The sequence below is a fragment of the Megascapheus bottae genome, chromosome 15 (assembly GCF_031878675.1).
Source record: "Megascapheus bottae isolate mThoBot1 chromosome 15, mThoBot2.hap1, whole genome shotgun sequence".
Lineage (NCBI taxonomy): Eukaryota > Metazoa > Chordata > Mammalia > Rodentia > Geomyidae > Megascapheus > Megascapheus bottae.
In genome coordinates, this window is record NC_143523.1 from 22,833,121 (window position 1) to 22,857,290 (window position 24,170).

At 41.1% G+C, this 24,170-nt stretch overlaps 1 protein-coding gene and 1 non-coding gene across 3 annotated transcripts; both read left to right on the plus strand.

Moving 5' to 3' along the window:
- Positions 1 to 1,637: 1,637 nt before the first annotated feature.
- On the plus strand, positions 1,638 to 23,292 carry Cwf19l1 (CWF19 like cell cycle control factor 1). 2 transcript variants are annotated; one of them, XM_090346077.1, is made up of 14 exons: positions 1,638 to 1,729; positions 2,216 to 2,300; positions 4,255 to 4,333; positions 5,676 to 5,777; positions 6,577 to 6,791; positions 9,495 to 9,613; positions 12,048 to 12,132; positions 14,946 to 15,086; positions 16,392 to 16,506; positions 17,547 to 17,626; positions 18,935 to 19,144; positions 19,789 to 19,908; positions 20,292 to 20,389; positions 23,003 to 23,292. In XM_090346077.1, exons 1-14 carry the CDS (start codon positions 1,707 to 1,709, stop codon positions 23,145 to 23,147), a joined length of 1,617 nt encoding a protein of 538 aa, XP_090202203.1. In that variant the 5' UTR covers positions 1,638 to 1,706; the 3' UTR covers positions 23,148 to 23,292. The 2 variants fall into 2 exon arrangements, with proteins under 2 accessions (XP_090202203.1, XP_090202204.1); XM_090346078.1 differs by lacking the exons at positions 1,638 to 1,729; positions 2,216 to 2,300; positions 4,255 to 4,333; positions 5,676 to 5,777 and having other exon boundaries at positions 6,684 to 6,763.
- Positions 19,461 to 19,606, plus strand: LOC150053956 (small nucleolar RNA SNORA12). Its single transcript, XR_016537945.1, has one exon. It is a non-coding gene; the product is annotated as a small nucleolar RNA SNORA12 (small nucleolar RNA).
- Positions 23,293 to 24,170: the final 878 nt, after the last annotated feature.

Consider the following 24,170-nt stretch of genomic DNA (forward strand, 5'->3'; position numbering starts at 1 on the left):
TTAAAAATATTTAAATTTTTTTCCTTGTTTTTTTTTGCCAGTCCTGGGCTTCAGCTCAGGGCCTGAGTACTGTCCTTGGACTTTCTCAAGGCTAGAGCTCTACCACTTGAACCTCAGTACCACTTCCAGCTTTTTTTTCTGTGTGTGTGGTACCGAGGAATCGAACCCCGGTCTTCGTGCATGCTAGGCAAGCACTCTACTACTAGGCCAAACTCCCAGCCCCCCTTCTTATTTTTTTTTTGCCAGGCCTGGGGCTTGAACTCAGAGCCTGGGCACTGTCCTTGGGCTTTCTCAAGGATAGTGCTCTACCACTTGAGCCACAGCACCAGTTCTGGCTTTTTATGTGTATGTGGTACAGAAGAATTGAATCCAGGGCTTCATGCATGCTAGGCAAGCACTCCCCCACTAGGCCTCGCTCCTGCCCCGAAAAAGTTTTTTTCTTTTTAGATGGGTACTGATGGCTGGCGCCAGTAATACTAGCTACTTAAGAGGCTATGTTATGTGCATTGCAGTTAGAAGCCACCCTAGGGAAGAAAGTCCTTGAGACTCTATCTCCAATTTGCTACCACACACATGGGCTGAAGTGGAGATGAGGCTCAAGTGGTAGTGTGCCAGCCTTGAGCAAAAATATGTCAGGGACGACATCTAGGCAGGCCCTGAGTTCAATTCCCAGTCCTGACACACAAATATTTTTTAAAAGCATGAGTTTTAAAAAGTATGTCTGCCTTGCCCATATGAGCCATATAGTAAGGTTAGGTTAGGGCTCGATATTGTTCTAGGAATGCACTTGGCAGCTGAGAGTGTTGTACCCAAAGGTCCCAATCCCCCCGAAAGACCACCAGAGTCCACGACCAATGCAAGCAACAAAGAGCCGATTATTAGCAAGCTTGAGCTTGGTCCTCTGCGCCTTAGAAACCAGTGATGCTTGGAGGCCCAGAGTACAGAATTAGCACAGCTTTTACAGTACAGAGTAAACAAGTTTCCTTTTTTTTTTTTTTTTTAGTTTTCATTCTCACAGTCCTAGCCTCATGCTTTGGTTAACTTTTGCACTGGAACACTCTTTCATTTCTTATCGGCTTTGATGTTGCCGTTTTCCACAGAAATTTAGGTCAGGATGGCCTTGCTAGCTGTGAAACACAGCTGCAGTTCTAGAGATGACCTTTGAATGTCCTTGCTAGCTGTCTGAGTAAACAACTGATGGAGCATCTTACAGTTCTCCTGAGAAAAGGCAGTTAGGGGATTTCTCAGACTTAACTTCTGCAGAATGGAGGCTGCTTACTGAAGTTCATCAAACTTCAAAATTAATTTAGGCCTCACAAGAGCTCACTAACTTAAGTTGCTCCGGAAGAAAAACAACCATCATATATCTCTATCCATCCATCCATCCATCCATCCATCCATCCATCCATCCATCCATCCATCCATCCATCCATCCATCCATCCATCCATCCATCCATCCATCCATCCATCCATCCATCCATCCATCCATCCTATTGGCCAGTTCCCTCTTACTCCTTCCATCCTTTCTACGCTTCCTCGCTGCAAACCCTGCGAACCGTCTGTCCCTCTGCGCTTGCCGTCCACACCTGCATCTTCATTGGCTGGGGTGTGATGACGTCTTATTGTCGCGCCGCGGCCTTTCTCCTGGCCAGTGCGTTGCGGCTCCCAATTTCAAGTGGTCGTCCCAATTTAAGCTGTGAGGACCGATGGCTCAAAAGCCGCTGCGCCTGTGAGTGACCCCGAATCTGAAGTGTGTGTGTGGATGTAGAGGCGGGCGGGGGTGTTTCTCGGGACCGGATGTCAGGAGGGGACAGTGAGAAGGGAAGTCCCAGGGCTGCTGGGGAGCTCTGGCCAGGCCCTCGCCTCGCGGGGCTGAGCCTTGGAGGGGGGTCCCGGGGAGGGCCGCACGCTCACCCAGTCGGGCGGAAGCTCCCGGAGTCACGCCCCCCCCCCCCACATTTTAAGCCGATTTGGCTATCACTTTTCTCTGCCACCCTATTTGTTTATTCACCAAAAATACGTCTAGACCTCGGTGGGCCGTGGCCGGTGAGATCGTTAGGCTGGCGCGCTTTTGTGTGTCAGAGGTGGATAATCTGGCGCGCTTTCATGGATCACAGGGGAGACTGGTGGAATCGTGAAGAGAGGACTTCGTGCATTTAAAAAGCACTCAACCAAACCACTATAAGAGGCCATACTGTGTATCTCTTGTTTGCAGCTTGGCTTGTGGAGATGTTGAAGGGAAGTTTGATGTTTTATTCAATAGAGTTCGAGCAATTCAGAAGAAAAGTGGAAACTTTGATGTAAGATATGCCTATTTACTAAATTTAATTTTAGTATTTTAGTTAAATATACCAAAATAAAATTTGTGCTTCTTTATTAATATCTTAATTGAACATAGATTCTTTATTTTTGTTTTGAGTTCATTTGGTATGAGAACTTAGTGATGGAAGAGGGAGACCTATTTAATATAGAATGGTTTTGGGACTTGAATCTTGTTACTTTACTACTGTGCAAAAATAGCCAGGCATCAGTGGCTCACACTTGTAATGGTAGCTATTCAGGAAGCTGAGATCTGAGAATCATGGTTTGAATCTAGCCTGGGCAGAAAAGTCTGTGAGGCTTTTCTCCAACCAACAACAACAACAAAAGATGGGAAGTGAAAAGATGGGATGTAGCTCAAAGTCATAGAACTGGACTTGAGCAGAAAAGCTCTGGGACACAACCCAGGTCCGGAGTTCAAGCCTTGCAACCAGAAAAAAAAGAAAAGAAAAAGAGAGTGCTTGCCTAGCATGCATGAATACCCGGGTTCGATTCCTCGGTACCACATACATAGAAAAAAGCCGGAAGTGGTGCTGAGGCTCAAGTGGTAGAGCTCTAGCCTTGAGAAAGTCCAAGGACAGTGCTCAGGCCCTGAGCCCAAGCCCAAGACTGGCAAAGAAAAAGAAAAAGAGAAACAAAACAAAAACCCTGAAAGCAGACTAGCACAACCTCACTAGACAATTCAGCTCCCTGGATTTGGTAAGCAAATATCTGCTTCATGAATATGTGGTATGGAGCAAATCAGGTACCATGTGAAAGATTCACAAACTAATGAGGTCTAAATAAATCTTAGTGTGGATGTCAGTTATACTGTAAACTCTGATGTTACAGAACAGCATTCTAAGGTAAGTATAGTTTGTTGGGTTAAAGGTTGAGTAAAGGAAAAATGCAGTAATTTTTTTTTTTTTTGCCAGTCCTGAGGCTTGACCTCAGGGCCTGAGCACTGTCCTTGGGCTTTCTGAAGGATAGAGCTCTACCACTTGAGCCGCAGCACTACTTCCGGCTTTTTAAAATGAATGTGGTACCAAACCAGGTCTTGGTGCATGCTAGGTAAGCACTCTATCACCAGGCCAAACTCCCAGCCTGGAAATGCCCTGTATTTCTAAAGGTATCTGAAAAAAAGATGAGAATCTCACAGATGTTTTTTGTGTGTTTGTGTGTGTGCCAGTCCCCGAATCTGAACTCAGGACATGAACACTGTCCTTGGGCTTGCTCAGGCTAGAGCTCTACCATTTGAGCCATGGCACCATTTTTGGCTTTTTGTACGTATGTGGTACTGAGGAATCAAACATGGGTCTTATGCATGCTAGGCAAGCACTCTACCACCAGGCCAAACTCCCAGCCCCTCAACAGAGGGATTTTTGATGTTCTGTTTCTCCATACTGTATGCTTCAAGGAAGGAGACAAGACAAGATGGTAAAGAGAGCCATGGATGGCAAATTAGAACTGGGGTGGGACGGGGGGGGGGGGGGGGGGGAATATTTGAAGAACACTTGAATTGTGACTTTTTTTTTTTTGCCAGTCCTGGGTTTGAGCTCAGGGCCTGAGCACTGTCCTTGGACTTTTCTCAAGGCTAGAACTCTACCACTTGAGCCTCAGCACCACTTCCAGCTTTTTTTTCTATGTATGTGGTACCAAGGAACTGAACATGCTAGGCAAGTACTCTACCTCTAGGCCGAACTCCTGGCCCTTGAATTGTGACTTCTTTGTTTTCCTTACTCCTCTTCCCTATCCCTAGGGACAGGGAATTGGACAGCCAGTGAGCTAAAGTTTAGTAATTCATGGGATGAGTAACTGTTACATTGCTCCTCATACCACATGCATTGAAATGCAAGTTTGAGATTATCAAATAGGGTAATCAATTGTATGTTATTGTCATTACTATAATATTGATATTTTAAAATCTCATATGTTTGTTTAAAAAACTCATTTTAGCTGCTGTTGTGTGTAGGAAATTTCTTTGGCTCCACATCAGATGCTGATTGGGAAGAGTATAAGACTGGCAAAAAGAAAGGTATAGATATTTTTATTTAGCATATAATTTCTAAAGTTTAAGTGTTATGAGTCTTTTTTTTTTTTTTTTTTTTTTTTTTTTTTTTTTTTTTTTGGTGGGTCATGGGGCTTGAACTTGGCTTGGGTGCTGTCCCTAAGCTCTTCAGCTCAAGGACACCACCCTACCTCTGAGCCTGGGCATTGTCACTGACTCTTCAGCTCAGGGCTACTGCCCTCCATTTTCTAGAGGTTAATTGGAGATAAAAGAGTCTCAGGTTCTTTTTTGCCCAGGCTGGCTTTGAACCTTGATCCTCACATCCCAGCCTCCTGAGTAGCTAGGATTACAGACATGAGCCACCACGCCCAGCTTAGTATTATGGTTCTTGTTGAGCTGTTTTTCACATATTTGCTACTTAAGAATTTCCTAGCTAGGTGCCAGTGGCTCACACCTGTCTAGTCCTAGTGTCAGTAATGTCAGATCTGAGGATCATGGTTGAAAGTCAGCCTGGGCAGGAATGTCCATGACACTATAATCTCCAGTTAACACTCGAAAGCCTCGAGTAGACCTATGGCCCAAGTTGTAGGGTGCTAGCTTTGAGCAGAAAAAGCTCAGGTACAGTGCCCAGTCCCTAAGTTCAAGCCCCACTACTACACACATACACACTTCCTCCCTTCTTTCCAGGAATGGTAGTGCCTACTTACAATTCCAGCACTTGGGATACCAAAGCAAGAGGACTGAGAATTCCAAGACAGTTTGTGCTACATAGTGAGATCCTGTCTCAAAAACACTAATAAGCTGAAAATAACAGCAAACAGATTCCTCTAGTTCTGTATGGTTAGAAAGTATGTATATAAGTAATGTACATGTTTACATTTTGAGTTTTGTTCCAGAAAAGTGATAACATGGCAAGAACTGAATTAAGCACAACCAAGGGCGCTTTTTCCTTGTTTCTGGTTTTAGTATTTTATGCATTAAATCCTTTCGGTCTTAATTTTTTCCTCATTGTAAGTTGTGATAGCCCCATTATATGTTTTTCAACCACTGTAACTCATAGTAGTAGCAAAAGAGATCAGGCACATTGCCCAGGCTTGCAGTTCAAGCCCCACCACGACCAACCCACCCAACTACCCCCCACACCATTTTTTTTTCCTTGTTTGGCCTAGTGACATTATTTAATAGACAAGCCACAAGGCTAGCTTGCCCTTAGTGGTAACTATGTTTGACATTTAGCATTGTTATGAGAGGAAGCAGAAGAATGCACAGACTGTTTACTCTTGCTATGAATATTTTTCCCAAAGCATTTCTCATTTTTCAAAACAGGTCTGATAACTTATTAGGTGTCAATGTTTGTTTTCTTCATTAGCTCCTATTCAGACATATGTGCTTGGTGCCAATACTCAGGAAACAATAAAATATTTTCAAGATGCTGACGGGTGTGAATTAGCTGAAAACATTACTTACTTGGGTAAGTCAATAATAATATAACAAAATATTTTCAAGAATTAATCTCCAAGGACATTTTTTTTTTGGTAGTCCTGGGGCTTGAACTCAGGGCCTGAGCACTGTCCTTGGGCAGCTAGGCGGAATTCAAGCTCCATGACCTTCAAAAAAAAAAGAAAAAAATATTTTCTTTCATTTTGCCAGTCCTGGGGCTTGAACTCAGGGCTTGCGTGCTGTTTTTGGGTTTTCTCAAGGATAGAGCTCTACCACTTGAGCCATAGCACCACTTCTGACTTTTTCTGTGTATGTAGTACCGAAGACTTGAACCCAGGGCTTTGTGCATGTCAGGCAGTCTACCACTAAGCCATGCTCCTGCCCAGAGAATTAGATTTATAGACTAAATGTTCTTCAGAACTCCAAATCTTTTTTTCTCTCAGTGTTTCATCCTGTTTCTAGATATCTTAAATTTCTTTCAGTCTATGTAGAATCTTCTTGAAAAGACAGCCTTCTACTTAATTGCTGCTTCCCAAATGTATCAATAATATCTGGAAGGAACTTGCTATATGAATAGAGCAGCCAATGGGCACCAGTAGCCTCCATATAAGGACTCTTCAGACTTACTGAATAGGAATACTGTTGGAGCCAGCTAACCTGAATATCTCGCAGCTAGAGGGGATGGGACCACAGAGTTTATACTCTTGCAGGCATGTGGAATGGCAGAAGTAAAGGAGGGTTGTGACAAGGGCAGGCCGATTCCGTGTCATGTTGATGACATTTTGTTCTGTAGTTTTGACTAAAACATATCCATTTTTCTTTCAACCTAGGTCGTAAAGGCATCTTCACTGGAAGCTCGGGGCTCCAGATTGTGTACCTCAGTGGGACAGAGTCTTTAAGTGAGCCAGTCCCTGGTTACAGTTTTAGTGCCAAGGATGTTTCTTCCCTGAGAACGATGCTGTGTTCAACATCGCAGTTTAAAGGTGTTGACATCTTACTTACATCCCCATGGCCCAAGTATGTGGGAAACTTTGGGAATTCTACTGTGAGTAGTGCTTGTTGTTGGAATTTCTAAAACAAATGATGCTGGCTTTATTTTTTTAATTATTATTTTTTGTTTATATTGCATATTTTAGTTCTTAGTACCTTTTTTTTTTCTTTTTCTTTTTTGCTTTGTTGTGAGGCTTAAATTCAAGCCCAAGCATGTTCTTTTTTTTTTTTGATGGATCATGGGGCTCTTCTGTTCAAGGCTACTGTCCTACCCCTGGGCCTGGGCATTGTCCCTGAGCTCTTCAGCTGAAGGCTACCCTCCTACCCCCTAAGCCACAGCCCCACTTCCCATTTTCTAGTGATTACTTGGAGATAAGAGTCTCACAGTCTGCAGTGCCTGAGCTTTTTTTTTTTTTTTTTTTTTTTTGCCAGTCCTGGGCTTGAGCTCAGGACCTGAGCACTGTCCTTGGACGTTCTCAAAGCTACAGCTCTACCACTTGAACCTCAGCACCACTTCCGGCTTTTTTCTATGTATGTGGTACTGAGGAATCGAACCCAGGTCTTCATGCATGCTAGGCAAGCACTCCACCACTAGGCCAAACTCCTGGGTGTGCTTGAGCTTTGAACCATGGTCCTCAAATCACAGCCTCCTGAGTAGCCTCCTGAGTAGTACAGACATGAGCCACCATGCCCAGCTCCAGTCACTGTACTTGAGCTCTTTTTCTCAAGGCTAGCGCTTTACCACTTTGAGCCACAGCACAACTTCCCAGTTTCTGGTGGTTAGTTAGAGATGAGTCTCACAGACTTTCCTGCCTGGACTAACTTTGAAACATAATCCTAAGATATCAACCTCTTGAGTAGCTAGGCTTATAGGCTTTAGCCATCAGGACCTGTCTAGTTCTCAGCACTTTTTACTAGGAGTGTTATGTGAAATTTTTCATGAGGCTAGAAGCTGTTATCAACATATTAAAGCAAATGTTGATCTCAGAAAATACGATTCATAGATAAGGTTGCTATAACTTTTAACCATAAATGAAGAGTTCTTCATATGATATTCTAAGAAAGATCTTCTAAAGATTTAATATGAAGGCAGAACCTCAGTGAAGGGAAATTTAAAAGTATAGTTGAGGAGAAAACTATGAAGGATTCAGAATTAACAGTGATGATCCAGAAGAGAGCCCTGTAGACTACTTCTGGCCAATTCCAATACCAGGTGTCTATGACCAAAGAAGCCAACATTCCATTGTTGGGGAGAATGCTAAAAGGAAAGGGATGGAGCACTCTCCTTCTACCAGACAATGCTTGCACTACCCAGGGCAGTACTAGTTGCAACATAACAATAGAGCAAAGCGAAGGAAGATCCAGAGAAGGGCTACTAAAGTTAGAGTGGAAGAGAGAAACACCAATGATCTTACGCAAGGAATGAAGCCCCTTCATTTTGGGGGAAAGATAAATGTCTAGTTTGGGGACATTTTGGTCAGAGTTTGTAACAATATGAAGTATTTATGAAGGAGTAATATACTTCACCAGTTCCTAAGATACTGCAACCTCGTTCATGACTAATGCCCTGTGTGTGAGCAGAAGCATGCAGGAGGAAAGCATACATCCACCTTGTGTAGAGGTCCTTGCTACATTTAGTGGGAAAAAAAAACCTGGTAATTTACTTCCAGCTTATACCTTCTTTTAGAGTAAATAATGTTAGGGGTATCAGATCACATTATTGGCTGTTAAACTAGGAATATTCTGGAAACGATGTGAACTACAGGCCTTCTAGTAAGCATGTGGTAATGCCCTTCCACAAACCACTAGTTCCCTGAATGAAACAAAGTATTATGTGACTGTGTGATTAAATCCCTGGATAGTTTATGGATTCCAGAAGATCTGAAGGCTAGCTTTTAATTTTAACTTTTTGTATACTGTATCTACACTGTCAGATATACAGATATACTACAAAGCACATAGTAGAGGTATGGTTTCAGTGTTCTAGAAAAAGACTTAACTTTACAAAGTATATTCTTTTTTGGGGGGGGGTGCAATCCTGGGGCTCGAACTCAGGCCTGGGTTCTGTCCTTGAGCTTTTCCACTCAAGACTAGTGGTCTACCACTTAAGCCATACCTTCAATTCTGATTTTTTTTCTTTTGGTCAGTTGTAGGACTTGAACTCTGGGCCTGGGTGCTTTCCCTGAGCTCTTCAGGTCAAGGCTACCACCCTACCCCTTGAGCCACAGTGCCACTTCAGGTTTTCTGGTGGCTAATTGGAGATAAGAGTCTCATGGACTTTAGTGCCCAGGCTGGCTTTGAACCTTGATCGTCACATATCAGCCTCCTGAAGAGCCAGGATTACAGGTGTGAGCCATCACACCTGGCCACTTCTGATGTTTTTGGTAGTTAATTAGATATGAGGCTTACAGACTTTCCTGCCCAAGATGGCTTCAAACCATGATCTTAGATCTCAGCCTCCTGAGTAGCTAGGATTTACAGGTATGAGCCCCTGGCACCCAACTCAAAGTATATTTTAATAATACGTACTTTGGATATTAATATGGATGTTACCATACATTATAATTTCTGGCTTCCAATAATTATTGCTGTTTATATTATCTTAATAATCGAATGAGTTTGATTTTTCTCTGACTGTTATAATTTATTGTGTAAATCCTACTGCCCACATTTGTATTGAGGCACAAATATGTCTTATTTCTTTTCATTTCTTGGTAATTTCTAGGTCTATATGGATGACTTAATTTCTGTTTACTAGGGAGAAGTGGATACCAAAAAATGTGGCTCTGCTTTGGTCTCCAGTCTTGCCACAGTCTTGAAACCAAGATACCATTTTGCTGCTTTGGAAAAATCGTATTATGAGAGACTTCCATATCGGTGAATAGCATATCATTCTTGTTGGCTTCTTAGAAATTTATCCTAATCTTCCCTATAAATTTACCTTGCTTATTTTTATGGGGCCAGGAGTTTGGCCTAGTGGTTAAAGTGCTTGCCTAGCATGCATGAAGACCCAGGTTCGATTCCTTGGTACCACATATAGAAAAAAAAGCCGGAAGTGGTGCTGAGGCTAAAGTGGTAGAGCTCTAGCCTTGAAAAAGTCCAAGGACAGTGCTCAGGCCCTGAGCTCAAGCCCAGGACTGGCAAAAAAAAAAAAAAAAAAAAAAAAAATTACCTTGCTCATTTTTAGTATATAACATCTTAGTTCCCTTTTATTCCCTAGGCACTGAAATAAATGACTCCCAAGTTAGTTGTGTTTAAATTTACTCTAATCCCAATCCTTTCCCCCCCACACTCCCAGTCCTGGGGCTTGAACTCAGGGCCTGGGCACTGTTCCTGGACACTTTTTGCTCAAAGCTAGCACTCTGCTACTTGAGTCATAGCACCACTTCCTGCTTTTTTGTGTATGTGGTTCTGGTGAGTCGAACCCATGGCTTCGTGCATGCTAGGTAACACTTTACAACTAGGTCACGCTCCCAGCCTAATCCCAATCCTTTTATTTTTTAAAATTTATTTATTTATTTACCAGTCCTGGGGCTTGAACCCAGGGCCTGAACACTGTCCTTGGGCTTCTTGCTCAAGGCTAGCACTCTGCCACTTGAGCCACAGCACCACTTTTGGCTTTTTTTTCTATGTATGTAGTACCAAAGAATCAAATCCAGGTCTTGTTGCATGCTAGGCAAGCATTCTACCATTAGGCCAAACTCCTGGCCCCCCAATCTTTTTAAATAAAAAGGATTGGATTTTAAAGTTTGAATGTCTTAAGGAAATACTGCATAATCAATAGTCATATTTTCATTATTATCAACGCTTATTTTTGTAGTATATGTTGTAGACAGGTTGTCTACCACTGAGCTATACTCCCTGGTCACCGTTGTTTGTGTCTTTGTGTAGTAGAACTTGGTATGTTATAAAATTCAGCTCTTAAGATAATCACTTTAGAAATATTTCAGGTTGAGGAGTGAAAAATACGAGAACATAAAAGAGTTAAAAATATCTTGTTACATAGTTTCCATAATTTTTCTGTAATATATAAATACTCAGATGTGGATTTATATTGTGATATTTTTATACTTACATACAAATATAGTCCAATCAATTTGCCCCCTCTAACACTGTTTTCCTACATACAAACAACTTCAACCATTTTGTTTTTCTGGGTCATGGGGCTTGAACTCAGCCTGGATGCTGTCCCTGAGCTCTTCAGATCAGGGCTACCATCCTACCCTTGAGCCAAGCCCCACTTCCCATTTTCTAGAGGTTAATTGGAGATAAGGGGCTCAGGTTCTTTTGTGCCCAGGCACTGCGCCTGGCCAACTTCAACCATTATCCTATTCACAGTATTACTATTACTATTTGAGGCATTTTTTTTCCCCCACTAGAATACATTTTTTTTATTTATCCTTCCTCCCCTGCCCCTTCCCTCCCTCCCTCCTTCCTTCCCCTTGTTGGTAGTGGGGCTTGAATTCTGGGGCTGGGCATTGTCCTTGAGTTCTTCAGGTCAAGGCTAACACCCTACTCATTGAGGAACAGTGCCACTTTCTATGTTCTGGTGGTTAATTGGAGATAAGAGTCTCACAGACTTTAGTGCCCAGGCTGGCTTTGAACTGTGATCCTCAGATCTCAGCCTCCTAAGTAGCTAGGATTACAGGCATGAGCCACCACACCCAGCTTCTTATTTGTTTATTTATTTGTCACTTGTAAGGCTTAAACTCTGGGCCTGGGCACTTCCCTAATCTCTTCAGCTCAAGGCTAGTGCTCTACCACTTTGAACCACATTGCCACTTTCAGTTTTCTGGTGGTTAATTGGAGATATGAGTCTCACAGACCTTTGTGCTGGAGCTGTCTTTGAACTGTGATCCTCAGATTTCAGCCTTCTGAATAGCTAGGATTATAGGCATGAGCCACTGGTGCCCAGCTTACATTTATTTGTTTTTTAGTTCTCACTATTTTTACTTTTTATTACACAAAAGAAAAGAAAAGCATTATGATTCTTTATGTCACCATTACTTAGCTTCAGCAATTGTAACCGTTTTGCTAGTTTCACAATACTTTTAGAACTATAGATTAGAGTTTGGTGCTTTTTAGAAATATGATCTTATTTCTATGTAGTATCAGTCCTGTGATATAAGGATTATTATCCTACTAGATGGAAATGCCAGTCCTACTAGATGCTTAAGTAACGTTTTCTTTGAGATCAAAAGTGACTTCTAGTGGTGGATTCACCTCTGCTTTTGTTTTCATGTGGTCTACATATGTCAAATTACAAATCAAAGCTAAGTGGTGTTAACCTATTGTCTCTCAACTGTTCTAGGAATCATGTTGTTCTGCAAGAAAATGCACAGCATGCCACCCGATTCATAGCTCTGGCAAATGTTGGAAATCCAGAAAAGAAAAAGGTAAAAGATTAGAGTATTTGGTTGTAAGCTTAATATTATATGGTTGATAAATGTTTATTTTGCCCAGATCATTCCTTTTCCCCAACTGTATGTTCTCAGTGGCTTCAGGAGTCAGTGACTCTTTATAAAGTTAAGGTAATGAAAGATCAGGTTTTCTTAGGTATATTATAAGAGATTTTAGCTCAAGATTTGGGAAAATAGGAGCAGAAACAAATGAAAGATGTTCCTTCCATATACACGTGGTTATCTGTAGGCATTTGTGAATTTTCCTGTACATGCCATTCTTGCTTGCTTCTTTTAGAAACTCAGTTTAGAAGAAGTAATAAAATTATCCCAAGAATTTACCTAATCCTTTCTTTCTCTTTCCCTCCCTCCCTCCTTCCTTTCCTCCCTCCCTTCTTTCTCTTTCCCTTCCTCCCTCCTTCATTTCCTCCCTCCCTTCTTCCCCTCCCCCTTCCCCACTTTCTCTCTCTCTCTCTCTCTTTCTTTCGTGTGTGTGTGTGTGTGTGTGTGTGTGTGCGTGTGCGTGTGCGTGCAAGCTTATCTTGGGACTGAGACTCAGGGCCTGGATGCTGTCTATCTTTTTCAGTCATGGCTGGCACTGTACCACTTTGAGCTCTATTCCTGGCTTTTTGGTGATTAGTTGGGGACTTGGGCTGGCTTTGAACCACGATTCTTATAGCTCAGCTCCCTGAGTACCTAGGATTACAAGTGTGAGCCACTAGCAGCTTGCCTTAATCCTTTCTTGGCTTTAGGAATTATTAGCCATACCTGGAATCTGTCTTTATATTGAAAAATAGTGTAGGTGGTAAAAGAAAATATCCTAGGTTGTTTTTTTTTAACTTCCCTGAGAGCATTTCTTTTTCTTTCTTTGGTCAGTCATGGGGCTTGAGCTCTGGTCCTGGGTACTAACCCTGAGCTCTTCAGCTCAATGCTATCACCCTACCCCTGGGCCTGGCCATTGTCCCTGAGCTCTTTAGCGCCAGGCTACTGCCCTATCCCTTGAGCCACAGACCCACTTCCTGTTTTCTAGTGATTAATTTTCTAGTGACTCTAGTGCCCTGGCAGACCTTGAACTGCGATCCTCGGATCTCAACCTCCTGAGTAGGTAGGATTACTGGCATGAGCCACTGTGCCCAACGAGCATTTATTTTTCTAAGACCAACACTGACTATTGTAGATTGAGAGAGATGAAATCAGAATAATCAGTGATGATAAAATAAACAGAATAATCTGCCTGAAAAATCTGAAGATTATTCCTTTATGCCATAGTCAATGTGTATACACAAGATAAGTGAATATGTATATTTTGTTTTTTACATGCTTCTGAGATTTGTTTTGTTTTATTTTCGTCTGTATCTGTGGTCAAGTGCTCAGACTCGGGCCTGAGCTAAAGGCTTCTCACCTTTTCACTCATACTTAGCTCTCTATCACTTGAGTCTTAAGGTTGTCTGTCCATGCTGCCTGTGAACCTCAGTCGAGCTAGAATTATAGTATGAATCAATGGTACCCATCTCCATATTTTCCAGATTCTAAGCTCAATTCTTTCTCAGGAAGTTCAGATTTATAATTTTAAAAATTGTCTTCAAACTGAATAGAATTTGTCATATTTTTATCTGTAGCTTACTTTAACAGACATGTTAAGCCACTCAAACTTGGGCCAGGAGTTTGGCCTAGTGGTAAAGTACTTGCCTAGCATGCACAAAGACCTGGGTTCAATTCCTCTGGACCACGTACCTAGTAAAAGCCGGAAGTGGTGCTGTGGCTGAAATGGTAGAGCTCTAGCCTTGAGAGAGCCCAAAGACAGTGCTCAGGCCCTGACTGAGATCAAGCCCCACAACTGGCCAAAAAAAAAAAAAAAGTGTACGCCTTTAGCCAGGCATGGTGGCTCACTCACCTTTAATCTTAGCTACTCTGAACACTGAGATCTGAGGATCAAAGTTCAAAGCCAGCCTGGCACAAAAGCACCTGAGACTCTTATCTCCAATTAACCTCTAGAAAACAGGAAGTGGGGCTTGTCTCAAGGGTAGGGTGGTAGCCTTGAGCTGAAGAGCTCAGAGACAGCACCCAAGCCGAGTTCAAGCCTCATAGCCCACAAAAAAAAAGAAAAGAAAAAAAGAAAAGTGAGCACCTTTTAAAATTTTGGCAAACATTTTATCCCAACCTATACCTCTGCCAGTTACTATATACATTTTTTTCCCTTTCCACACTTAGTGATATTGTTGTTGAAGTAAAAACTTTGATAGAAGATAATCTTTAGTTGTAGTTTCCTTAGTAAGACTGAGCTTCTATTTATATCTTCAGTCATTTTGCCTTTAGCTCAAGATTCTAGGTATTTATAGGATTTTTTTTTCCTTATTTGCTACTAGTGCCTAAGGAAAAAATTATCAGAATATTTAGCAGAATTTGTATAATATCAGAGAAGAAAACAGTAAGTTCTTCAATAATGACAGTGTCGGTTGACAAAGTTCAAAAAGACAAAAAGCTCAGAGCTAGAAACAGTTTGTCTTCAAGGTTTATAGAGCAAACCTCTCTAGGCTTTGTGTAACAGTGGTCATTATTCTTTTATACAAAGAGGAGCCTTGATGTGTGTAAGGACTGGGGCCATGATTTGTTGCTCATTACTTTGTGAGCCGTTTGTAGCCCTGCAGAAGCCATTGAATTGGCATTGATTTATTGCTGTGTGTTCTCTGTGTCACAAATATGCTTTTTATTGTTTCAGATGCCTTCTGTGTAATATTCATAGTCAAATAGATTGACTCCATTGGGATAAACGGTATTTCCCCTAATATTATATGTCTTTTTCTTTAAAGTATCTTTATGCGTTCAATATTCTTCCCATGAAACTGATGGATGCAGCAGAACTAGTAAAACAGCCCCCAGATGTCACTGAAAACCCTTACAGAAAATCTGGGAAAGAATTATCCATAGAAAAGCAAATTCCTGCTCCTGAGGTGCGCTCTGATGTCATGATGGTATTTTGGGAACCAGATGTATAGATTACTTCACAAAAACACTTAATTCTTAGAATGAAAGTCTGTTTTTTGCCCTTAGAAAATCATGGCTATATTTTAACTTAAGCTCAGTGGTTTTTTTTTTTTTAATTGTCATTTGGAGTTACCAGTTTCATGTTGTCTTTCTTTGTCTAATCTTGACTCGTATGTTGAGATTAGTTTCACATGCTTTTCCTTGTATGAAACTGTCCTTAAATTTTCAGGCAAGGATCCAACATGGTAGAGTGTAATTGATTTTATAATGATTACTAAAAATAAGATTCACTGAAGAAATTTTCTTCTTCTGACTCCTTTCTCTAGGGTCCCTCCCTATAGTCTGTTTTACTTTTCCTTTCATTTTCAAATAAATTTGTTCTGTTTGCTTTAAATAAAAAACCAAAAACAAGGAAGGAAAAAGGGGAAGCAATACTAGAGTTTTAATTTGACTTCTTAAGGCTTGCTAGGCAAGCATTCTGCCAGTTTCCCCATGCCTCCAGCCCCTGTCTTTTGGACAGGGTCTTTCATTTAGCTCTAGGCTGGGTAGGACATTAGTTCTCCCATTTGTACTTTCTGCATAGCTAGGGTGATAGGCATATGGCTAGCATGTCCAGTTTTTATTGATTGAGATGGGATCTTACGAATTTTTTTGCCTGGGTTGGCTTCAAACCGAAATCTTCCCAATCTGTTTCCTAAGTATCTATGATTATAGGCATTAGCTAAATGTTCCCAGCTTACTCTGAAGAAATTTGCTTAATCACAGCCTTCTGAAAGTAATATTTCCCCTATAAAAGCAATGGATATCAAGAGATGCATGGTTTGCTTTCTAAAACTGTTCTGCATTCTCAAAACCACTGCTCTGTCTTCTCTTTTTGTACTAGTTCCTAATGATTCTTTAATATTCTTTCATTAAGGTTTAATTAGACTTGCTTAATCTGTGAAATTATAGCATCACCCCATGCCTATGTTTGTGTTGAGAGAAAGAGGGAAGAGAATTTGAGTGGGTTCATATTGTTCTGTTTTAGACAAGAATTGTACTACTTAAAGATAATTAAAGAAAAAAGAATTGTGCTATAACTGCATGTTACCTTGCCTTTTCAAAGAGATGGTACCTTAGATAAATTGTTGAGACATGACTAAGAGTCTAGATATCTGGGTTAGGAAGGTATTTATTGCATAGAATTGGCAGAAATGTTCCTTTGCATTTGAATAGTTGGCTACTTGTCTAAAGATTAAATAATGTATATGCCTCCTCCATGGCCATTCTAGGAAGAATCAGCCTGTCAATTCTTCTTTGACTTGAATGAAAAACAAGGAAGGAAGCGTCCATCCACAGGCAGAGATAATAACCTTTCTTCTCATTCAAAGCAGCCTCGCAAACCTGGTGAGTACCTGGGTTTATTTATTTATATTTTTTGTGTCGGTTCTGTAGCTTGAACTCAGGGTTTAGGGGTTGTCCCTGAGCTTTTTTGCTAAAGGCTAGCACTCTCCCACTAAAGCTACAGTTCCACTTCCACCATTTTGGGGGGTAGTTAATTGGAGATAACAGTCTCACAAAATTTCCTGTCTAGGCTCGGTTTGAACCACAATCCTCAGATCTTAGCCTCTTGAGTAGCTTGGATTACAGGTGGGTGTCACTGGTATCCACTACATTTGTATTATCAATAAATAGTAAATTGCCTTACTTTAGACTGTCTGAGGCTCTTCATGTAAGAACTATAGAGGAAACTCCTTTCCTTTGTGTAAAACAGAATGAAGTAAAAAATACACCAAGTTCATGTTGATTCATAAAATAACAAAATAAATGCAGAGTTCTGAGCTATTTCATTGAGATTCTCTGTCTCTACCTTCTTTATTTCAAAGATGAAGAATTTGACCATAAGGCAGTAAACTGTTATCCTCTGGTCATGTGGCATATCAGGGAGTGAAATTGGTAAATTGAATACCCCAGTTCAGTGTGCTTTTACTGTGGCTTTTTGCCAGTTACATGCTACTCTAATATGTAATATGATTAGCATCCAATATCCCTGTGGCCTTAAGATGCTTAATAAACTATATAAAGTGAAAGATAATATAAAACTCAATAGGTAAAAGGGAACTTAAACACAAACATATCCAGAGAGACAGAGAATTATATTACCTATATACTTCCCAGAGTGAAAGGTTTTCATTTAAAATGTTTCTGCCAAAGTCAAAATACACAGAATGTATTCTGTAATCAACAAGCGTTAACCTATTTACTTTGATTGAAAATGGTGCTGAGTTTGGGCAGGAGAGAGATCCTAGTGAAGAATTATCCTGTTATGTCAATGCTGTGTACAGTTTTTGCAGATTACAAAGATCTGATAAAGCTGAGTTCTGTCAGGTGATTTATACGCTGCCATGCTTGGACCATAGTAATACTTGTCTTTCTTCCACATGAAGCACAGCCTCCAGGCCCCTGCTGGTTTTGCCTTGCCAGTCCTGAAGTGGAAAAGCATTTGGTAGTCAATGTTGGCACACATGTGAGTTACTTCCATGAACTTTGTACTGAGGAGATACCTCTTTGTGTGTGTGTGTGTGTGTGTGTGTGTGTGTGTGTGTGTGTACATATATATGCATGTATGTGTATATATGTTTATTTTAGTTTTTTCTTTTTTTCATCTTGGGGCTTGAACTCTGGGCTCTCAGCTCTTCAGCTCAAGGCTAGTGCTCTACCACTTTGAGCCACAGTGCCATTTTTGGTTTTCTGGTGGTTGATTGGAGATGAAGAGTCTCATGTCATGGACTTTCATGCGTGGGCTGCCTATTTTTTTTGGGGGGGGGTTTATGGGGCTTGAACTCTGAGCCTGCGTGTTGTCTTTTCGGTGATTAGTTAGGGACTTGGGCTGGCTTTGAACCACGATTCTTATAGCTCAGCTCCCTGAGTACCTAGGATTACAAGTGTGAGCCACTAGCAGCTTGCCTTAATCCTTTCTTGGCTTTAGGAATTATTAGCCATACCTGGAATCTGTCTTTATATTGAAAAATAGTGTAGGTGGTAAAAGAAAATATCCTAGGTTGTTTTTTTTTTAACTTCCCTGAGAGCATTTCTTTTTCTTTTTCTTTGGTCAGTCATGGGGCTTGAGCTCTGGTCCTGGGTACTAACCCTGAGCTCTTCAGCTCAATGCTATCACCCTACCCCTGGGCCTGGCCATTGTCCCTGAGCTCTTCAGCGCCAGGCTACTGCCCTATCCCTTGAGCCACAGACCCACTTCCTGTTTTCTAGTGATTAATTGGAGAAAAGCATCTCTCTGACTCTAGTGCCCTGGCAGACCTTGAACTGCGATCCTCGGATCTCAACCTCCTGAGTAGCTAGGATTACAGGCATGGGCCACCGTGCCGGCCTAGGCTGTCTTTGAACCATGATTCTCTGATCTCAGCCTCCTGAGTAGCTAGGATTGATTGCAAGTGAGAGCAAACGATGCCAGTTGTGGGCATTGAACTCTGGGCCTAGGCACTGTCCCTGAGATTTTATCGTCACAGTTAGTGGTCGCCACAGTTCCACTTCTGGCTTTTTCTGTGATTGATTGGAGATAAGAGTCTCATGAACTTTCCCGTCGGGCTAGCTTTGAACCACAATTCAGATCTCAGCCTCCTGAGTAACTAGGCTTATAGGTGTAAGCCATTGACACCCAGCAAAAAAAAAAAAAAAAGTCATATTTTTTGAAGCAGGAGCATCTTGAGCAGTTTTTTTCCTATGCCCTGAGGTTCATTCTTAATGTAAGCTTTTTTTTCTCTAGAGAATTGTATGTGCAAAATTTTTGTCTCAACTCGATGTGCTTCTTCTTTAGTGCTACCTTGCCCTGGCCAAAGGAGGCTTATCTGATGACCATGTCCTCATCCTGCCCATTGGACACTACCAGTCAATGGTAGAGCTTTCAGCAGAGGTGGTAGAAGAAGTGGAGAAGTATAAGGCTACCCTGAGGCGCTTCTTTAAGAGTCGAGGGAAACAGTGTGTTCTATATGAGAGGAATTATAAGAGCCATCACCTCCAGCTACAGGTAGGTATTTTCTGACCAGTTTCATTATGATGTTTAAATAATGTTCATTTCCAAGGCTAAAATCATCAGGTGATAATCTGATAGGTTTCACAGGAAGTATGTGGTGGTTGTAAGTAAAAAGAGCAGGGTGGTAAGTGCTTTATTTAGAAAAGGAGTGGGTCCTTGAAAAAGGTACAAAGGAAGATGTGGGACTTGCTAAGAGTTTGAAAGGATCATTTAGTGTGGAAGCCTAGATTAAGAGTTATAAGCAGGAAATAGTCCCAGAACTGGTATGAAATTAGCTCAGAAATTTGGTTATTATTTATAATTTATCTGTAGTTGTGGTGGTTTCTTTCTGGCACATTTGTTAAGTTTCAAATGGGTCTGACTCTGCCACATACATTATATAGGAGCTAGCAAAGGCTTGAAAACAGAGAATTTTTCTTGAGCATTTTCCTACATCTGAGATTGGCTCCCACATGTAGCAGGATGTCTCATAAGTTTAAGTCCTATGACAAACAGAAGCTGTCTGGCTTGAGGAAAATCTGTGCTGAGGGGTATTTTTCTACCCCTGTGATGGATTTGTTCCTTCTCATAATTCTGTAGACACAACCTATCTAGAACCTGTATAGAAAATTTTTCTTATTCTCCTTTCCTGAACCCAGGTTGTTCCTGTGCCACTAAGCTGCTGTGCTACAGATGACATTAAGGATGCCTTCATTACCCAGGCCCAAGAGCAACAGATAGAACTGTTGGAAATCCCAGAGCACTCAGACATCAAACAGGTGAAACAGGGTGGTGGGGCAAATGGGATGGTGATGTTCAGGAACGTGTCAAGATTTGCTTTCTTATATTTCTGGACTGAATGCCTTGCTAAATTAGAGCTTATTGGAAATGGGCTTAAAAATTCCCAGTGAGGGCTGGGAGTTTGGCCTAGTGGTTAAAGTGCTTGCTTAGCATGCACAAAGACCCGGGTTTGATTCCTTGTACCACATACATAGAAAAAAGCCGGAAGTGGTGCTGAGGCTCAAGTGGTAGAGCTCTAGCCTTGAGAAAGTCCAAGGACAGTGCTCAGGCCCTGAGCCAAAGCCCAGGACTGGCAAAAAAAAAAAAAAAAAAAAAATTCCCAGTGATATTATATTTCATCCTATCACTCTATTTACTTTAGATTGCACAACCAGGAGCAGCATATTTTTATGTTGAACTTGACACTGGAGAGAAGCTTTTCCACAGAATTAAAAAGAATTTTCCTTTACAGTTTGGAAGGTTTGTATGTTTTGTTTCTTTTGAATATATTTACACTGGATGTACTATCAACAAAATGATGGGCTGCTTAGACAACTGATAAAGAGCCAAATAGCAAGCAGTCCTTTGCCACAGATCTTATAGTCTTAGATGAGTCAGGTATTTACATACATGATACAATACAGAATGTCAACAGTACCATGGCAAGATTTTTTTTGTTAAAGAATTTATTAACATTGATTTTATATCATATTACAGATGACGGGTTTAACAAATAAGTATTTAAGAAAGGAATCTCTATACAGTCACTGGCACTTAGATTTCAGAACATAATTAAAATTAGGCTGAGGGTTTGTATGTCATAAATACATATTAATCTATGTAATAAAACATGTCTATAGAGTCATAAATTCTTATGTCTGTGTAGTTGTGTTTATATTTCCAATAGCATGTCCATAGCATTGGGTACTCAAATATTGAGTCATTGCTCTTGTACTAATAGCCACATATTAAGGATACCATGTGCCTTTTGTTCCTTTGGTCTTGACTTATCTCACTCAACATGATTTGCTCTAGATTCATCCACTTCCCTGTGAATGCCATTATTTTATTTTGTCTGTTGGCTATGTAGAATTCCATTGTATATGTATACTACATTTTCTGTATCCATTCATCTGCAGTAGGGCATTTAGATTGTTTCCATTGCCTGGCTATTATGAATAGTGCAGAGATGAACATAGCTGAGCAGGTGTAGAAGGGACAAAATTTTAATGGACCTTGGAATGAGGGAATGTTATCCTAAGGGATATCCTATCATTTGAGAATATGCTGTAGGCAAGCAATATGCAGAACTTCACATGCATTGCTTCATTTAACTTTTACCACTCTTGCCAGGTGCTGGTGGCTTACTCCTGTAGTCCTAGCTCCCCAGGAGGATCATGGTTTAAAGCCAGCCTGCACAGAAAAGTCCAGGAGACTCTAAAAACTAACCTGCAAAAAAGCAGAGCTGGAGATATGTTTTAAGTGGTAGAGTAACACACACACACACACACACACACACACACACACGTAATACAATTTTACAAGTCTGTAAGATAAATACTATTGTTTAATTTACCACAATGGAAAATGAAGTTCTACAGCAGAATTTTCTAGAGCAGAACTTCTGCCCAACGGAACTTTCCATAAGGAAGAAATCCTTCTCAGGTTTCACTTCTCATGTCAGGCAGAACATGACAGACAGTATAAGCTAAGCCAAGATTGAAGGCATGGACTTCTGATGAGAAACAGTAGAAAGGGAAGTAGAAAATGTACAAAATATATTTCCAATGCTGCTGTGATTGTTAGAACTGGTGTTGGAGTGAGCCTTGATCCCTTCTTTGGACTAGTTTTGAAAGTCTCCAAGAAACTGTCCCATTGGCTAAGTCCAGCAAATGTAGTTTACCTTTTCAAAAAGATTTACTGATAAGGCGGGAGTGCCAGTGGCTCATGCCTGTAATCCTAGGTACTCAGGAAGCTGAGATCTGAGGTTTGTTGTTTGAATCCATCCTAGGCAGGAAAAAGCTTGTGAGACTCTTATCTCCAATTAACTACCAAAAAAGGCAGAAGTGGAAATGTGATAGAGCCCTAGTAGGGTGCTAACCTTGAGTAAAAAAGATCAGGGACAGCACTGAGGCCCTGAGTTCAAGCCTCAGGACCAGCACCAGAAATAAGTAACTGACAAACTAGAACAGTGCTTTGAATATCTGAGTTGGTCCCTTTGTTGTTGCCCTAACAAAAGATAGTTGTGTACAGTGATACACAGGCATGCAAAACCCACAAAAGAGAGATTCTTTGAACGTTTTTTGTGATCATATAGTCATTTCATTAAACCACGAATATTTGGAATACTTATCCCTAATAGCATCTTCTTAATAAAATACTAGAAAAGTCATTTTTTTTCCAGTTGTATAGGAAAAATGGTTCCATTATCATGATACAGATGAAAAAGCAAGCTTAAAGGTTTTCTCAAGAGTTGAGATTTGAATTCAGGTCTTTTCACTTTTAGAAGATTCTTTTGATTTCTCTCTTTCTTTACTTATTTTGTCAGTGGTAGGACTTGAAGTTTGGGCCTGGGCACTGACCCTGAGCTCTTCAGCTCAAGGCTACCACCCTACCCCCTTGAACCACAGAGCCACTTCCAGTTTTCTGGTGGTTAATTGGACATAAGACTCGTGGACTCCTGTGCCTGGGCTGGCTTTGAACTGTGATCCTCAGGTCTCAGCCTCCTGAGTAGCTAGGATTACAGACGTGAGCCACAGTGCCTGGCCATATTTGGTATATCTGACAGTAGATACTGCCCTGTTCCCCGCCCCCCCTCCCCCACCCCCTCTCCCCTCCCCAAGTACCATAGAAGAAGTAAGCGGAATATGAAGTGTCAGTAAAGAAGTACGAGATGAGCTCCTTTTATATAGAATGAATTGTGATTTTTTAATAGATAGAATGACTGAACCATCCTGAGCAGTATATGCAAAGTCAGAGAAATCTGTTAGTTTCTGTGGGTGATGCTGGAGAGTTCTAGCTGGAGAGGAACAGAGGAACAATGGAGTTTAGGGGGTGGTAAACTCCATTTTAACTTTGTGCTTTTTTCTGAAGAGAGGTACTGGCCAGTGAGTTCATCCTTAATATTCCTGACAAATCTGACTGGAGGCAATGTCAGATCAGCAAGGAAGAAGAGGAAACTCTAGCTCGATGCTTCCGGAAAGACTTTGAGCCCTTTGACTTCACTCTGGATGACTAAGCAAAAGGAAAGACATTATGAACTTGACAGGAGATTGTTGCTGCCTGCTTTTTAAATGAAATTGCAGTCTCTCATGAAAACTGTTTGCCCTTTTTTTGTGTGCATTCTCACGGAACTGGCCCTACAATAAAAGGCTTAGGATTAATCTTTTTGCCTTTTTTCTTGTAAGTCATTCTAGGATGAAAACTATGCTAAAAGAATTGAATATCTTACCCAGGTCTAAGAACAGCATCTGTTTATTTACAGTTTTACAAACTTGTAAACTACCAAACAAAATGCAAATGCTTTTCCATGGTATGAATTTGTTTTATGCCATGTTGCCTATGTCCTGTGAAATGAGGCCAAGGGTAATATGAAAGGCCAGAGTTTTAGGTTTAGCTGTTATCCCTGAATCACACAGAGTGGTTTTCCCTGAGCAACCACGGTAGAGAATGAACTCATAGCCTCATATTCATCTTACTCATATAAAAGAGCCCATTCAGTCCTCCAGATGTTTACTGTCTATGTTACAGGCATTTTTCTAGGCTCCAAGAGTACAGTCATGTCCCAACATGGTACCTCTTATCCCAGAGATTACAATTTAATTGGGAAAATGCAGAGCAGATTTACAAAAACCTTTTAGATTTCTGAGACATCTCACAGATGTGCCCAGGGTACTGTTGGGTAGTTATAAACTCATGGAGATTTGAGTTGATGATAGAACTTTAGCAATCATCAGAGTATAGACCATAAATGAAATTATGAGAAGCATGGCCAAGTGGCAGAATTCTTGCCTAGCATGCATAAAGCCCTGAGTTTGACTCCTTGGTACCACCTACACAGAAAAAGGCAGAAGTGGTGCTGTAGCTCAAGTGGTAGAGTGCTAGCCTGAGTTCAAGCCCCAAGACTGGCAAAAAAAAAAAAAAATAGGATGCACAGAAAAAGGCAGAAGTGGTGCTGTGGCTCAAGTGGTAGAGTGCTAGCCTGAGTTCAAGCCCCAGGACTGGCAAAAAAAAAAAAAATAGGATGAACATAGTTCTAAAT